General features: G+C 40.6%; 1 protein-coding gene across 1 annotated transcript; it reads left to right on the top strand.

Annotated features, from left to right (window-relative positions):
- Positions 1-201: 201 nt before the first annotated feature.
- Positions 202-16,455, top strand: LOC104267158 (methylcytosine dioxygenase TET3-like; the record flags this gene model as incomplete). The annotated part of the gene is made up of 6 exons (XM_009872331.1): positions 202-410; positions 1,377-1,527; positions 3,560-3,649; positions 4,119-4,256; positions 11,744-12,083; positions 15,314-16,455. Coding segments are annotated over 6 exons (2,070 nt in total), but the record flags the coding sequence as incomplete, so codon positions are not given.
- Between the last annotated feature and the right edge of the window lie 996 nt (positions 16,456-17,451).

The raw sequence follows: 17,451 nt of genomic DNA, 5'->3' as shown, positions 1-17,451 counted from the left end.
ATTTCTAATATTGCTGGCCAGGTTTGACTCATATTCTGTACCAGAGATGTGTGTGATGCTGTTTCAGTCCTGCTTGCTGGTGGACCTCTCTCGGGGCAGCAGTATTCCTCACTCTCTTCCAGGCCTTGCACATACCAGAGAAGAGTTCCACGTTACGCGTTTCCTACGCTTCTCTAAGAATAAACAAAATGATTCTTCCAGGTGATACGAAGAAGTAGCGATGAGGAAAAGTTGCTGTGCTTGGTACGTCAGCGTGCAGGACACCACTGTCAAACCGCTGTCATCGTGATTCTCATACTGGCCTGGGAAGGGATCCCGCACCTCCTGGCTGACACGCTGTACAAAGAGCTGACGCAGAGTCTCAGAAAATACGGCTGTCCCACCAGCCGCAGATGTGCGTTAAACGAAGAGTAAGTTACTCCGGTTGTTGCGTTGTCTCCTTTTGAATGTTCTGCAATAAATAACTTCAGATGAACAGAATAAATACGCAAAAGCCCATTTAAAACTGCAAACCACTAGGTGTCATTTCAGTATAAAACTTAGTTCCTGACTTTTCCTAGAGACCAGGCTCTGAGTGATGGTTGTACATGCTACACCCAGAGCAAGGAGTGGCAATGACCAACTGGCTCTGTGCACGCTGCCTGAAGACAGTCAGCGTGCCCTTTGCACACATGCTGCTTCTTAGCAGCTAAATTGCTGCTAAGGAGGTGATATGAGATTCCTTTTTAAAATATATGAGAGTTTGAACACTCAAAATTAGGATCTTCCTCTCCATGCCTCTGAGAGGAATTTAGCTCAGTTAACTAGATGACGTATTGCATGGGAAGCTCTGGACCAGTGGTGCCTTTAGGCTCATTTTTGTGTAGCCCACTTGTAAGTTGTACAGTGACAAAAATGGAAGTGCTTCAATTTTTAAAGGATTGGGCTAAGTGAAGTTGTTCTGCTTGGGAGGTTTGATCAGTTTGGAGCTAATAGTACTGTTACACATAACAAAATAATTACTGGATTTAGGAGTAAATTTTAGTAGCAGTTGTATTTTCTTGGATAATATTATTACCCAGCTGGAGAAGTCAAAATCCAAGTAGCATGGATGTATGTATTTATATAGCTATAACTGAGTGTTACATATTTCCCAGAAGTGTGGTTTTGAGGAGCTGACACTGTCTTGATAGCGGTAAAAAAAGTCAATCATCTACACATGAATATTTCCTTAACAGAAAAGATCTGGTTAAACCATATACTTTATAAATTCTTGTGTTGTTGTGCTGCGTCTTATAAAAGAAAGAGCAAACAGCGTTGACCAAAATAGTAAAATAAAAAAGAGGAGCAGCTGCGTTGTCAGCTGACTTTTGACATGTATTTATTTCCTTTCATAGTCGTACTTGTGCATGTCAAGGACTTGATCCAGAAACTTGTGGAGCATCATTCTCATTTGGCTGTTCATGGAGTATGTATTTCAATGGCTGCAAATTTGCTAGAAGCAAAAACCCCAGGAAATTTAGGCTTCTCACTGATGACCCTAAACAAGTAAGATTTATTTATTTTATTGTGTGTTTTTTTTCTCCAAATACTTATTCTAATGATTTTCAGAACTAGAAATTAAATTTATAAATATACACCCTTTCTCTCACACATGTCTGCATATCTTATCACACAGGCACCCAACTAGATGTTTTGTAACTGTAACATTTCTAATTTTTCCACCGTGTGGAAACTCAGTGTTGTTTACTGTGTATTTCATTACCCTAAAATTATCCTTAAATGCTCTTCTGTGTCCATATTTAGCTCCACTGTGTAACTCTGTATGAAATATTAATTCTTTATAAGTACTAAATACAGCTGGAGGGTTTTGCAGGCACTAAGCCTGCACTTCAGAGATTCAGTCCTCTTGCCTTGTCGCATAAAATTTTGTACTTCAGGCTGCACTGCTTTCACACTGTCTGACCAGCTGACAACCTGTTCTTCTGTCTACCACCTAGAATAAACTTGTTCTTCTCTCAATGCTTCTTTTTTTTTTTAAACGTGCTCAAACAAATGAATATGCTTAAGTCTGATGCAGCGAAACGATACTGTAATTGTTGCTTACGAGTGTTAGTGACGCCATAAAGCTGAGAGAGCACGGAAAATTCAGTGATGGATGGTACACACAGTGCGCTGCCACTGTGCCAAAGCCCCCGGCTCTGGGCAGCTGTGGTGTGCGTGCAGATTGGCAGCACATCTCAAAGAACTGAAATTACTAGGAAATAATTTTTCTCTTTGATTTTGTCCATTGATTTTTCTAGCAGATGCTTCTTTTAGCTCAATACTGGATATTGATGAATTTACAGGGGACAGAAAGCTAGGAGGTGTAGCAAATTGAGAAGATTATAGTTCAAAGTCCAGAAAAATTTGGATCATTTGAGGCACTGGGTGGAGTGAGATATGAGGTTAAGGGTGTAGTATGCCTAAGAAAGAATAGTACACAGGATAGATAATTAAGGATGTGTTACCTTCAATGCAGCTGAGAAAAACTTGTGGTAGTGATCAACAGTTAATAAATTGGCTGTAGTACGAGTTAAAAATAGGGTATCATTTTATAATTTAACATCACTTTCAAAAATGTGAAAAAATATGTGTATATACATTGATGTTTACAATATATGGTGATGGGGTTTTTTTGTTAAAGAAAACTAAATAAGCTGTTATTTTTTGCTGCTGTACATCATGCAAAACTGAAGCTGCTGTTGGCTTTCAAAGCCTGGCCCTTGGAGGAAAACAACATAGGGTTTATTTAATGACCCTTTTCTTTCCCAGTTGGTTGGTGATTTTCCTGGAAAAGCAAAGATTTAGGAGAAGAATTTAGGGATTTTTTTCTATAAATAAGAGCGTAAAGGTTGCACTGCTGTAGAAGCCCACCTAGCTAGTTTAATGTTTATGCAGCTTACTCTAATGAAAGGAATATTACTTAGTAATCTAGTAGGTATTTCCATAAAGTCCTGAGTTCTGCACCTCCAAAGAACAAAACAGTTGTCGAATGTTCCAGACGAGCAATGTTAGAAATATAACTCTTTGCTTGGGAGCTGCAAGTAACAACAAATGCTACTGGGAGTTACTCATAAAATTAAAAAAGAAGACAGACACTTAGCATTCTTTTAGCAGGGCTAAATAAATTAAATGTAAGTTAAGGTCCTGTAAGCCAAACGCTAGAAGAAGACCTGGGGCTCTATCTCCACTCAGCATGTGGTATGATTTTTCTCTTCTGGATGTTGCTTCTCAGTTTTTTGCTTGCCCGTCTGTGTATCTGAAGGGGGAAACGATACAGAAATCAGTTCTTTGTGTTGCACTTCTTTGCCCCAGCAGATACTCTCTTTGTTATTTGGCTGACTTATGTTTAGCTTTTTTGTTGTTTGTCATGCAAAAGTAGGCTTATTTATGGGTGGTGACAAAAGGCAGCAAACCAGAGGTCAAATTAATGAAATATAAGATAGAGGTGGACTTTCTCAGCTTTGCTGACTTGTCAAACTCGATTAGATTCTTTTAAAGCAAATCACAGCGCTCTGAACGTTGCCTTTCTCTGCAGGAGGAACTTCTCGAAAACAATTTGCAAACTTTAGCTACTGATGTGGCTCCGGTTTATAAAAAGCTTGCTCCTGAAGCCTTCCAGAACCAGGTAGGTCGGTGACATACAACTAGAGTAGCTGCAGCTCTGAGCAGGCAGCACTGATTGAAAGTGAGGTGACGCCCTGAAGTCTGTTCTGCACGTAGAGAAGCCGCAGACCTCACCTGTGTGGTGAATCCCCTCGCGTGCTTGTAGCAGTTCCTTCCTTTGGTTAGTTTTAAAATAGCGCACCTTTTCTTATTTCAGCTGATGGTTGAGTTATGCCCTGAGCTGTGCACATGTAAAAGGCTTAGAAATAATACTGTAAACACAGTGAGTTTATTATTTAAAGACATTTTGACTCTAAGCTGATTAGCTCATTGACAGGCAGTCCTAAGCGTCACATGTTTCATAATAAAATACGTGCTTTTTGATCGTGCTTCCTGGCTGCGTGCATTCAGTCACAAGCGTGGTTGTGGCTCGCGAGGTTCTGTGTTGCTCGCTTTCAGTCCCAAGTACCTGTAGTTTCTTTTACTTCTAGGTGGAAAACGAACACATGGGCCCGGACTGTCGGCTCGGATCCAAGGACGGTCGGCCTTTCTCTGGTGTCACAGCTTGCATAGATTTCTGTGCCCACGCCCACAAGGACACGCACAACATGCACAATGGAAGCACTGTGGTATGTACACAGGATTTTCTCATTTGTACTCTTTCACTGTGTGGTTTAAAACGCTGCTTGATTACTCAGTACACTTGCATTAAAGTTTTTAAGGTGTTATGAAAGTAACTGCGTGTTGTCATTTGGAAATTCTCATGTTATTTGCATATTTTTAGTACTGGTCTGCAGAGGATGTTAGTGAGCAGATCAACAAAGATCTGGGAGTGATCCTTCCTACAAAACACCTGAATTCTTTTCAGACATCCAGGCCCTTTGGAGAGGACTGACTCTAGGACAGATAAGCCATTAACAGTAGAGGTTTGATGTGCAAAGGCAAATAATTATCCAAGCAAGGAGTCGTACAGACTTCTGTAGAAAAAGAGATAAACCAAACTGACTTATTAATGTATGCAGGGCTCAGTTCTCATAAAATTCACTTTTTCTTGCACCGTGTACTTACCGGGCTACATGTTAGTATAGCTACTAGTCAGAAAATAGAGAGTATTTTATTATGATGCAGTCGGGTGACTATTACGGTCTTTAAATCTCGGTATGAAACAAAACCCCACAGGTGTTGTGGGGGTTTTTTGATGTGATGTTTGTACCAAATACCTTCCTGGATTGCTAGTGAGAAAATCACCACTTGGTTAAGTGGTTTTTTAAAAGTTGAGACCATAGTCTTGAAGAGAGGCAAGCTCAAAGGAGAGGATAAAGTAGAACTGACAATCTGCTTTTTTAGTAGTTAGAGCGTTGCAGTGCGCTAAATAGTGAGGTTGATTTCGTGACCATCAGTGGAGCTAATGCTCAGAAATTCTCTCTTAAAGGATACGTATTTGAAAAAAAAAAAGTTAAAAACTCTGTCTACTCTAGAAACAGTCTTTTTTTAGAAATTTGGAAATGAAAACTGAATTATTATGTTGCTGTGATTCAAGAAAATGCTACATTTACATGTATACTCTTAACATTTGTATGTAACAGCAATGAAATGACTGGTACAGTTGTTTAATTGTGTGCTTGTATCTTGAGCAATTGTCCCTTGCTTTAAAGTATGAAAGCAGGTCTTGGAGTTCACTAGACTAATGTTTTTGCCTAGTATTGAATTCCATTTATACGTGGATATGCTGTAAGAAAATGCTGGAAGCGTAGTTTGCAAATACTTGGTACGATGCCTCAAGGAAGCTCATGTGTAAGTACGGTCGCCTCAAAGCTTCTGAAGTGTAAGAATTCAAACCTCTTAGAGAGGTGTTGTCACAGGCTGCGTGGCATGGTTTTTAATGAAATTGAGTTTAGGTATTCTGAAACTATTAGTATTTTGTGTGCTACGCTGCCTCTTGACCTAAAGACGAAATGGAAAGGAAACTGAGCCTGCTACTTCTTGTACCTTTTTGGATCCATCAGTGATGGCCAGATGTGGCTGGAGGCACAGTTAACCCTTTTTTGAGGAATGTGTTGGGGAGCAGTTCTACAAATGTATTTATCTGCAATCACCTGATGTTAATTCAGCCTTGCTGGCGTTGATGCTTTATTTTTGTGAATTGTTACATGGTGTGTTTGCAAGTAATTGCAAATCTAAGCAGCATGGGGAATTGTGACCTGTCATTGTATAGGTCAGAACTTGCGCTTGTCTTTCTGTTCAGTTCTCCCAAATTTTTTTTAAGTCTTGCAGAACATTATCAAATCCTTCTATCTGCTGAAAACTCTGCCGTGGAATCTTATTTTCATCAGATAGCTCACTTGTACATATAACTGTCGCATACCTGAGAGTCTCTTCATTTAGATTTATATTTGCAACTATTTGGAAAGAGTTGCAAATATTAACACTCAATTTTTATACTTGAGTGGGGGCATTTGGAAGGTGATTGAGAGTTCGGAGTTACCTCATGATCTACATGCAGTCTTGGCAGTGAGAACACGAGTGTGCGACTGATAGGACGTAGAGTGTACTGTCACTCTTGGCAGTATATAGTTACAGTGATACATGCTGGAAGCCTAAAGCAAGCAATTCTGGTGTCTTGCAAACGTGCTGAGCTTTCTTCAGCCTACATTGGTTTGGTGAGGATCAAAATTAGCCTTGTTTGTTTTGGCTTATAACCAAATCTGGTAATAACACAGGGAAACCAGTGGTAACACCACAAAAAAGCAATTACTGCGTGTGATTCTAGCATCTGCCTCGTCCCCTTCTGCATTCCCATCTAGCTCCAGAAACTAGTGCTTTGGCTAGTTTAAAGTACATTATGATTTCTTACAAACCACTGGTCATACTGGTGGAGGAGTCATTTACATACCTGGTCTGTCCCACGTATTGTGTGTGAGCAGTGCGTGTAACCGAAGTGACAGCTTTCATATAGGCCAGTGTTTTCTGATCGTGTGGTACTACGCAGAATGAGAGCTATTTGCACAAACCTCAAACTCCATAACTTGGCTATTTTTGTCTTCTATTTTATTTTATTTTTTTAAATGATATTTACAGCTTAAAGTCTCTACCAAGTGTGCTCACTTCTTCCAATCCTTGTTGTTCTATTTTGACACAAAATCTTCATTTATAAAAATCTTAGGATTGTATTCCTCTAGACTAAAAAGGTTAAAATAAATACCTTCTGAGACGACACCTGTGAATGCTGCCAGCTCTGTCACTGCTACTTGCGGCATAAGCGACACCTTTTCATTTTCTCCCTTCAGTTGTTGGTGAATCACTTCTACCACAAATATGAAAGGGAAGCTGTGCAGCACAGCAAAATTAAAACCAGGATCTATTTACAGTTTTTAAGCCAGACACAGACACAAGTTCAGCAAAGCACTTAAATGAGTTTACTGATAGGCACGGAGTTTACCGTGTACTTAAAAGAATTTATTATCTAATGAACTGCCTGCCAATAACAATTTCCTTGCTCTGTCTCTGCCAAAATTTCCAAAGAGCATTCTTGTATTTTTCTGGGTATACGTGTTTTGGTGATCAGCTGCGTTATTTGTGCGTGACTCTGACAATAAATGAAGTTGTCATTTTTGTTAGCAGTGAAGGGAGAAAACTCTTGGAAATGTCTTCTGTAGATACAAGATAGAATAGTACATCTTGGCTTACACAAATTGAGGATTACCAGGGGAGATCTGATTTGCTGAACATCTTCCCTGCATAACAGAATCATGCCCTGAATTTAGCCGAGCTGCTTTTTGGAGGAAGAGCTAAAAGTAAAAATGAATATTCCCTATTTGCTTTGTAGTAGAATGAAAACACGTGGCAGTGGTACAGAGGTGTAAACTATGTGTTCATTTGGAAGAAGCAAAAGTAATTCCTGCCTATGAATTAGGTTTTTTAACAACCTTCAAGTCAATAAATACACGATTCATTTTTACTCGGGCTCTTTTGTCATCTTTTAATGTTCCCCTGAGGGTCCCTGATGCCCGTTGCCACTGCAGTGTTAGGGTGCAGTATTCCTCATGGAGACAAAGCTGGACTGCAAATAAGCAACACGGAGATGAAAGCTTTATAATTATTAATGGAGTCTGTGAAATGGAAGTATTTTTGTTTATTGGATTAGCTGCAAAGGATTACATTCTTCATACCTGTGTGAATCCATTCAAGTCACTGACATGCGGGGATTTGTGGTGACTGGAACAAAATGGTTAATGAAGACTTGGCTTGCCCGATACCACGTAGGTGAGTGTTTCTCATCCCATGGGGCGCGTTGCCCTTTTTTCTGGGGCTGAGGAAGGAGAGAGACCAGCTGCAATTTTGTGCAATCATTGGTGCCACACAGTCTGTTGCAGGCACTGTGGAAGAAGGGGAGGAAGTAAAATCTGTGCCTCAAGGGCAGCCACAATATAAAATTTATTATTGGCAGCAGAACTAAGTAGCGTCAATCAGCAATCCATCACCAGGCTGTTCCGGACTTCTTTTAAAAAAAGGGAAATATGTTTGAGATTCCCTTATCTGAGAGTCTCAGGCTTACATGCGCTTATCCAGAGAGTAAGAGGCCAGTGAAACGAGTGGGTTTATCTCGGCTGTGAAGGCGGAGCGCCGTTGTTCGTCTTCGCCCTGGGAAGCAGCAGCACCTCAGGTTCCCGAACAGCACCCACTCAGCTTTCCGTCTGCAACAGGAGGTGTGTGTTGGAAACTCGATTCCATCTTTCAAGTTTAGAAAGGCTGTTGGACCGCTTTGCCTGGAACTTGAATTTAAAACATCTGTTCTTACGACATGGGGGAAAAGGCTATGTCATTTCTACATGAGAAGTTCAAGAGGATGAAGGCAGATCAAAGAGTCCCAGAGTAATCCGTCAAGAGCTGTGTGGGTACAGATGTTTCTCTGGAGGGGATTTTGCAGAGTTCATGGGGCCGTTCTAAGTTTAAAAGAAATGATAAAGGTTTTCAAATATGCAAGTTTTACCATGACTTTACTAAACTCAAAATAGGTAACAGGTTTGATCATCAAGCACACTGGAAACCTAAACAAGCCACTTGGCCAACATTTTCTTTGGCTTTTGAGCATCTTGGATGATTTGGCTGCATGTTCTGGAAAAGTATTTAGAGCAGCAGGATATGCAGCCTCATTGCAACTGGCCTTGAGCAGAGACCGTGATTTTCTTGTGTGGAACTTTAATTTTGGTCGCTTTGCAGCACAGTGTCAGTGCCAATGGAAAATGTTACTTTTAACTTCTCAGCCTCTCCTTAAGGTTCTTAATGGAATATTTTGCACAGATTTGAATATCTGAGTGGCTTTTTAAAGGGGTGTTTCTCATTTGGTGCATTACTCTGCTTCAGCTGTATATTGCTAGCTTATCCGTAGGGCCTTAATTTATAGCTGGTTTCCACCTAAAATTAATTTCTCACTTACTCACTTGCAATTATGTCCTCCCTTTTATATTAAAGTATATTATGGGGGGCACTGACCTTCAAAATTTACATATATCGAATTTGCTGTCATGATATTTAGGCTCTAGGTGTACTGGTCTTTGTTTTTTAATCATAATTTTAAATGTACATTTTTATTATGTATTCTAACTCAGTATTTAGTATATTGTGTGTGTTGGAGTTGACTGTACTTTCACCATTGTTCTCCCAATGTAATGCAGCCCTCATCTTCTTTAGTTCCTCAGAACTGTTCTTCAGCTTTTCTGTTCTGAAGAGGGTGTTGGCTCTGTGATAGTGACAACTACTAATTTCTGCTTAAAATAGGTTTTCCTTCAGCCAGTGCAAGCTCTGATTTTTGTCTCTGCTTGTATGCTCCCCCTGGGCCAAGCATTTTGGAAATGTAGAGCTAATCTACTTTTGCCTAATTTTTAAGTCAGATGGAAGATGATCAATATGTTTTTAAGAGTAAATCTTTTTATGGACAATAGTGAATGTGTGAAATGTACAAGGTCAGTTTTCCATTAAAGTGTCTGGTGAAATGCATGGAAAATGTAGAACTGTAAATTGGGCAGGGGTCTCAATTTTCAGAAAAAGCAAGATTGTGGATTGCATCTCCCAGGATTTGGGAGGCAGGCCCCTCCATGCTTATTTTATTATTGCTTTTGTTTTTAATTTAAAAGAGGAGGATGTGCTGGGCTTTCTAAGACCGTGAGCCATATGTAACCGTGCTCTCTCTATGTCCTACCCTCCTTCACTCTCCCCGAGTAACTTGGGATCCGCTGGCAAACTCCAACCAGATTTCACTTGGCAGAAACTGAGTTGTCTTTGGAGATTTTGACCTCTTTGCTCCCCACTGCTGAGCGGGGGAGTTGGATCCAGGTTAGCTCCTCCACCGAGGATGCGACAGGGTCCTCGAGGTCTCGGGTAGAGCGGGGACGAGGGTGCTGGGGTCGGGCATGGGGGAGTCTGTAGGGAACCAGATGTCATTCGCTGCTCACAGAACAACTTGTTTTTTCTAAATCTTCCTCATAGTCCAAAGACTGCCCGGTAGAGGTAAGTATGCATGGAGCAAGCACAGCAGTAAGCGCTACTCGTCAGCTTCTGATTGCCCCTTCTTCAGAGCCCTTCTCTCCACCCTTTCCAAATACCCCCTAAAAAGCTCTTCTCCTTTGTCCCTGCCCCTCAAGTTTTCTCCTTTTGCTGCTCTGCAACTGTCAAGCTTTGCATATAGCTGTTTATAAAGCCCTAACCACCACCTTACTGATTTAGGATTTTTAGTTTGTGACTGTAATTTTATTATTCTGGAAATAATCATGTGATGCCTTTATGTGAAAACCGTACTATAAAATAAATGTTTGGGGTTTTTTTTGACCCCTCCTAAATAATACTGTTGTTGTTCTCCCTGGAATGTTAGGCGTGGTGGTAAGATTCTAGGAAATTGGATTAACTGTTTATGATAGGCATCACATTCAGCCTACCCAGTGATGGAATGATAACATTTCTGTTTAGGGAGTATCATCTCATCCTTGAGTGGTGCTCATGTTCCTCTGTGTGTGTAGTTAGTAACTCCTGGTGAATGAGAAGCTTAACTAAGCCATGATATTAATGCATGGCTTTTGAGCAGTGTAGTATCTTGATGTGAAAAATCAGTGGTCTCTTACCCATGTAATCAATCAAACATGAAACGGCATGGCTCTTTGTACACTTACTCACCCGTGTCAAAGTGTCACCAAACCTTGGAACTCACAGAATGGCACCAGGAAACACCTGCTGGGTTTAGTGCCACTTTGAGGGCGAGGGGTTAGTATTAATAACGGCCAGAACTCTAGAAGTGCTGAACACAATGGGTACTGCACGTGTTCAGCAAGGACTTGGAAAAATGCTAATAAGAAAACTTGCAGTAAGTTTGAACATGTATCCACGTTTCTGACATGCCCTTATCAAACTGGATCCAACCAGTGTTCTCCTCTCAGCTCCAGTACCTCAGAAGGCAATTTAAGAAAGAGTTGGGCAGTGGCAAAGAGGGAACAAACATCTGCGGGGTCCTGTGACTTCATTACAGCAGGCAGCCAGAGCTGGAGAGGGTGTTAACTTAAGAAAATGTGAATAAAGAGAGAGGGAGTGAGTTAGAGCTGAGACTTGCTAAAAATATAGAGCACAATGAGTGAATATTTGGGGTTGTTTTGGTTTTTTTTCCACTTGCCAGCCAAAACAAAAAACAAAACCAGTTCCATATTGTAGAAACTTCTTGTTCACTCCCAAAATAATCCATTTTTCCTATTTTTAGTCCTTAAAACTTAATCTGAACATGAAATATGTGTTAAAAAAACCCCAAAATCTGAATGCTTAGGAATTTACAGTATATTTGCAGCTCAGATTATTTACCAAGATTGACATGTATTTGTGCATAGTGTAAGTTGAGCTAAAGTTTCATTTTCCTGTCCAAGTCACATGCCTTGATCTTATTCTTCAAGTACCAATAATTCTTCTGCATCATCGTAAATCAAAATATTTGTCAGATGTTTGCATTTGAATGGCCCATAGCCCTGAGGCCACAAAATGTGAGAGAACAATGAAGTCTAGGATGACTGCTTAAATATTTAAGTAACTTTTTGGATTTTATGTATGTGGTTGTATCTGTAAGTATTTCTGTTCTTGCCAGGTCTGTACACTAACGAAGGAAGATAACCGGAGAGTGGGCGTGATTCCAAGCGATGAACAGCTCCATGTGTTACCTCTTTACAAAATTTCACAAACAGATGAATTCGGCACCGAAGAGGGATTGGAAGCTAAGATAAAAGCCGGAGCCATACAGGTGCTCACAGCTTTTCCCAGAGAAGTACGAATGTTGGCTGAGCCTCTCCGAGCTACAAAGAAGAAGAAACCAGACACAAGGAGGACCTCAACGGAAAAGCAGCCATTAATAGATAGAAAATATTCCACACCAGTGAAGCTGAAAACGGAAGCCCCAGAAAATCTTGGCAACACTTTGCATTGTTTAGGTGAGTGGTGCTTATTAAGTGGTGCTTATTAATTTCCACCGGTCTCTTCTGATACTGTGCTGTCTGTTACCCATCTGAGGAGAAGCAAAAGCTCCTTAATACTCAGATTTATAAGGTACCTGTATATTCTGCATTTTCAGGCTAACGAGCAAGTCACTGTAGTAAATATTCTCTCTTGGCACAGAGGGGAAAAAACCGAAACAGGTGATAGCCCAAAAATAAATTTGTGGTGGTGTGTGAGCAGCAGTGAAGTACTTCCACGTTCCCTTATTCTAGTAAATAATGGCAGTCGGGTCATCATGAAATACATTGTAGGAATGGATATCTAAATAACCAACGTGAATTTCTGTCATTTGAAAGTATGAGAACTGTGTTACCTGCTTCCTGTGAAAGACAGTGGCTTTGTCAGAATCTGAGATGATGATACTTTCCCATCAATGACCTGGATATGGCTGCAAAGAAAGAGATCTGAGAAAAAACCCAGCAAGTTTTATCAAGGAGGACAATGTTTCTCACATTGTTCCTTGGAATATTATTGGCAAGGGCCAGAGAGGTGGGGTGAGAGGTGTCTGTGTTTGTTTTGCTACAAGAAAATTGTTATGGCCGGACTCTTCTACAAGAGGTGTTTGTGCAACACAGAGTCGTGACTCAGCTGCGCTGTGTGGAGGCGCTTTTGATTTCTGCCAGGGTCAGATTTTCTCTTCTGTTGGACTTGGCAGTAATGAGAAGCAGAAAATAAGCAAGAGGTGGAGGAAGCCATGGACTTAGCTTCTGTGATTAGAGGGAGGAAAAAATAAATAAAAGGAATTAAATCATAGCAAAACATAGACTGTTTTTCACTGGGAGACAGGGTGCCCAGAGAAGTTGTGGTAGCCCCTCCCTGGAAGTGTCCACGGCCAGACAAGGCATTGAGCAACCTGGTCCGGTGGGAGGTGTGGCTGCCCATGGCCGGGTGTTGGAACCAGATGGTTTTTAAGGTCCCTTCCAACTCTTTTAGGAAGAAGAGAGGAAAATTAAGCTACCTGATATAATTTTGAATTTTATTTCATGAGAGACATCCAGATATAGGTATTAAAGGGGAGAGATGATAGTTAAATCTATGTAGAACATCTGCATTTGGGGGGGAATAAAATAAAAAATAAAAAGAAAAATAAATTCATTTGACACATAGTCATACCTTGCACTTAGCACCCTGCTTTGTCTTGGTGGAGTCAGGGCAACCAGTAAATGTTGGATATAGCAAGGTGGAGTAAGAACAAGAAGAGCAGTGTGACCGACACTCCTAGGAAATTAGAGACGTTCTGTTAATCTGTGGGCAAGCTTGGGAGACGCAGTCCAGGCTTTCAACCAAACATAAACGAACACCTCAGGCTGAGGACGATGTCCAACAATAATTCTGAAGCAATGATTAATAACTTCCATCGTGCTCGGGGTGGACTGAAAGTCCTGGAAGCATTACAGGATGCTGGTTTGGGAAGGAATTCTGAAACTGATCTCGCTGGAGTGCTGTTTTGACCCACTGCAACAGTTATGAACCGCCTGCCTGTAGGTGACTTTGTAGTTAGAGCTGCAAGAGCTGAAAACCGTGCCTTCAACAGAGGGCACGGGATCCCGAGCTTTGCCATATGCTTGGGGAACACAGAACTTTATTTCCTGAACATGCAAAAATAATAAAATAACTGTGTAAACAAGCCAACTTACGTAATTCATTTGGACTTGAAGTAATTTAAAATTTTATTTACTGATAAAAGTAAGTTGCAGAGTGAGGAAGAAATACCTTCATGAGTGAAGAAGTTCTACAGACATTGAAAAATCAGAGAAGTGCATAAAGTTTTAATAGTGGAATCCCTCAGAAGAGATGTCAGCATTGTAATCCTCTGTTCTGTGAGTGCTGTGGGTGGTTAAACCTGTTTGCAGAGAATGTAGGTCTCTCTTCAGAGGTGACGGAAAGCGCCATTCTCAAATGCCGTGTTTCAGATTTTTTGGAGGAAGGACTTGTTCGGGGAGAGGAGTGTTATTAATTAAGTGAAATGCTTTGATTTTGATGTCGTAGAAGGGGTTTTCAAGAGTTGACGCGGTTTCCTTATGTCCCTTCACAGCTTCAGTATTTACATGCTATCTTGCGTCCGTAATTTATCTCCCTTTGCCTGTTTTTGCATCCCCATTGAAAGAAGTTATTAGAAGGCAGAATAGAAGAAAGAACAGTTCTTCTATATTTGGTCAAGCAATTAAACGTTCTGTGTAGTTACAGAACAAAGCAGAAACACTGACAGAGACAGTCTTTAATGGAATATGCGAGAGCTCTCTGTAGGGTGCCTGTTTGCCAGCAAAACACATGTAAAGTAATTTCAGGGCATGATGCAAAGCCCATCAGAGTCAATGGAATTCCTTCCCATTCACTCCAGCGGACTCTGGCTTGAATTTATCCATGACAGGAGTGAGTCGTTTGAGAAGACTGTTCCACAAACAAGCACGACTGCAGGGGGCCAGGATGAGACATTGATTAGGGAGCTGGCATAAATTGAACAAGTATGTCTCCACAAAGGTCTAAAATAACACACGTGTGGCAATTAGACAGCCCAATCACAGGATGTAGCTTTGTAAGCATGGATTCACCTGGAGTGCCACATGCTTCTTTTTTTTTAAAATAAAGTCTCTGAATAATTTGTAACACACGAATTGCTGCAATTTAGTAACTTCTTTGCTGTGCTGGACAAGATCTGGAGACACGCTTTTTCCTTCGATTGTAATATGGGGTTAAGGCAGCCAAGAGTTCTGCTTGTTTCACAGGCTTGAGTTGAGAAAGACTAAATTTTGTGAATTATGTAAAAAGACAAAAAAAAATTCACATAGCATAGTGCTTCCTGCTGGCCTGGGAGGTGCTGGAGGCCAGCCACCAGCTGCTGGGAAGCACTTGTGTAGAACTGGGCTGTATGAATGGGAACTGCATGTGGTTGTTTCATTTTACCTGTTTATTTTATTCATCTCTCTGTGAAGTACCGGTCTGACTGGAAAAGGCAAAGGTGTTAATTCAGCATGGGTATTATGTATGTACTTAGAGTCTTAAGCGATATTCTGAAAAAGCTGAAAATAACCATTTAAAAAAATCCATGGTCATCATGTATCTCTTCCATCTATGCAAAGCAAGTATGAAAGCATTATAAAAGGTGTGGGTTTTTTATTAACGAAGTGAGGAGAAATACTTACAGTCTGGTGTGCATTTCTTTTAGGGAACAAACCAGATGCTTTAAAACCTGGAATAAAAATGGAGACTTCCGATCACCTCTATGCCATGAAACATACTTCAAACACTACTAAAAATTGCTCTTTATTAAAACAGTATACGGCGTCCTCCCCTTTCAAGGTGGATAGTTTACATCCTTATTCATCTTTAGCACATAAGCCTGGCATAACAGCAGTGACTAATATTCAACAAGATTTTTCAGTTCCCTACGGGTATTTTGAGTGCAGTAGTAAGCAACCTCACGTGACACCTTATGTGAACTGTAAGAACTTTGATGTGTCGGTCAAAGATTATACTGGAATTCTGCTGAACGATAAGATGAATGGCGTGCCGCCAGTTCTTCCAGAGGTCACTGCTCCAGGCCCCCCAGCCCATACGGCTCCCCCGCCCACGATACTTGAACATCAGCCTGACAAACAGAATTGTCAGCTTCAGTTGGACAATTCTCCTTCTTCACAGACGATCGGCTCTTGCGATTTGTCAGCGCCGCTGAGCTCTCCGGCGAAGGATGCGGTCAGGAACGAAGGTGACTGTTCCCAGGGCTGCCCGACGGAAAAGGGCAGCTCCCAGCGGGAGCAGATGGGCGATTTGGACGGTGTCGATGAAAAGCAAAGCGGTGCGCTGGGACGACCGGCTGACTCCGAGGAAAAAGCTGAGGAGATGTGGTCAGACAGCGAGCACAATTTTTTGGATGATGACATCGGTGGGGTCGCCGTGGCACCTTCTCATGGTTCGATCTTAATTGAGTGTGCAAGACGTGAACTCCATGCTACCACACCTATTAAAAAACCCAACCGCAATCATCCCACGAGAATTTCTTTAGTTTTCTACCAACACAAAAATTTAAATGAGCCAAAACATGGTTTAGCCATGTGGGAAGCGAAGATGGCTGAGAGGGCAAAAGAAAAAGAGAAAGAAGCGGAAAGATTAGGAACAGAGAACACCGATCTAAACTCTAGCAGCAGGAAAACAAAGCCAACGAGCGAAAGCAAAGATCTTTTTTATGAAGACAATGAGTTCAACCAAATCCCGTCGCGCCGAGCATTAACAGTAACCAAGGATAACGTGATAACGGTATCTTCGTACGCCCTTACCCGGGTCGCAGGGCCTTACAACCATTGGGCGTAGGGTTTCGTATCAAATGCCTCCTCCTGGTGCAGTGTTACACAGTGTTTCTTTAAGGTGCTGTTAAAGAACGAGTCTCGTGTCGTTTACTATTTGCTCATCTCAACCACTTTAAGGCTGAGGTAAAAAAAAAAGGGGGGGGATTTCTTCTTAAACTGTGACTTTAACATTTGGTGGTGCTCAAGCACATTTTAAGCAAAAAAAAAAAAAGTTGTATAGTTTTAATACATTCTAAAAAAGATTTTGTTTAGGTTATTAACCTTGATTGAATCATTCAGTTTATTACCTTTAGGAATTTATATTTTGGTGCTTTAAATCAAGTCTGTTTACTACAGAAATCATTTATAGGGATTTTAACAGGTTCACATTTTATGGTGTTAAATCAAGTTATACAATAATAGCTCTACACAGCTCTTGGTGCTTAACCACATCAAACAGTTAAAAATAAATAAGCTGAATTATTACTTCATGGTGCCATTGCTTTAACAACTTCCAACCATTGCTATATAGTCCAAATTACAGATAAATCTTTTAGAAAGCCAATGATTTTTTTTTTTCTCTAGAGTTGTCATTATGTATGAAAAGAAGCTATTGGTAATGATGGCTGGAAGTTGTTTTTAAGCTGTAAATATATATTTTAAAAGCACTTTCTATTTTTAAAATTAACTTGAAATAGTATAGTATAAGGATCATATTGTCTAAGGTTTGTGCATACTCTACAGAAGAAATCATTTTATTCTTGCTGTGTAGAGTTCCGTATCGTTACAGCTGCAGTATGTATGCTAATAGCATATGTGATTCTTTTTAGACTTGCCCTTTTTCATCGAAGATTTTTTTTTTGCATTTAAACAACAGTTATAACAGACAGAAACTTTTTATTATTTTCAGGAGAGTGTACAAGCAGTGAATTAGGAGATGTCAAGAAGTGTGTTGCTTTTGGGGGTTAAGAATATTACTTGTTTTTTTTAAAGGCAGCGTTTGTTCTGATTTCTTTGAGCA

Source organism: Apaloderma vittatum, unplaced genomic scaffold (assembly GCF_000703405.1).
Source record: "Apaloderma vittatum isolate BGI_N311 unplaced genomic scaffold, ASM70340v1 scaffold37726, whole genome shotgun sequence".
Classification (NCBI taxonomy): Eukaryota; Metazoa; Chordata; class Aves; order Trogoniformes; family Trogonidae; genus Apaloderma; species Apaloderma vittatum.
The sequence above is the reverse complement of the archived record's forward strand: the minus strand, read 5'-3'. Positions and strand labels throughout refer to the sequence as shown.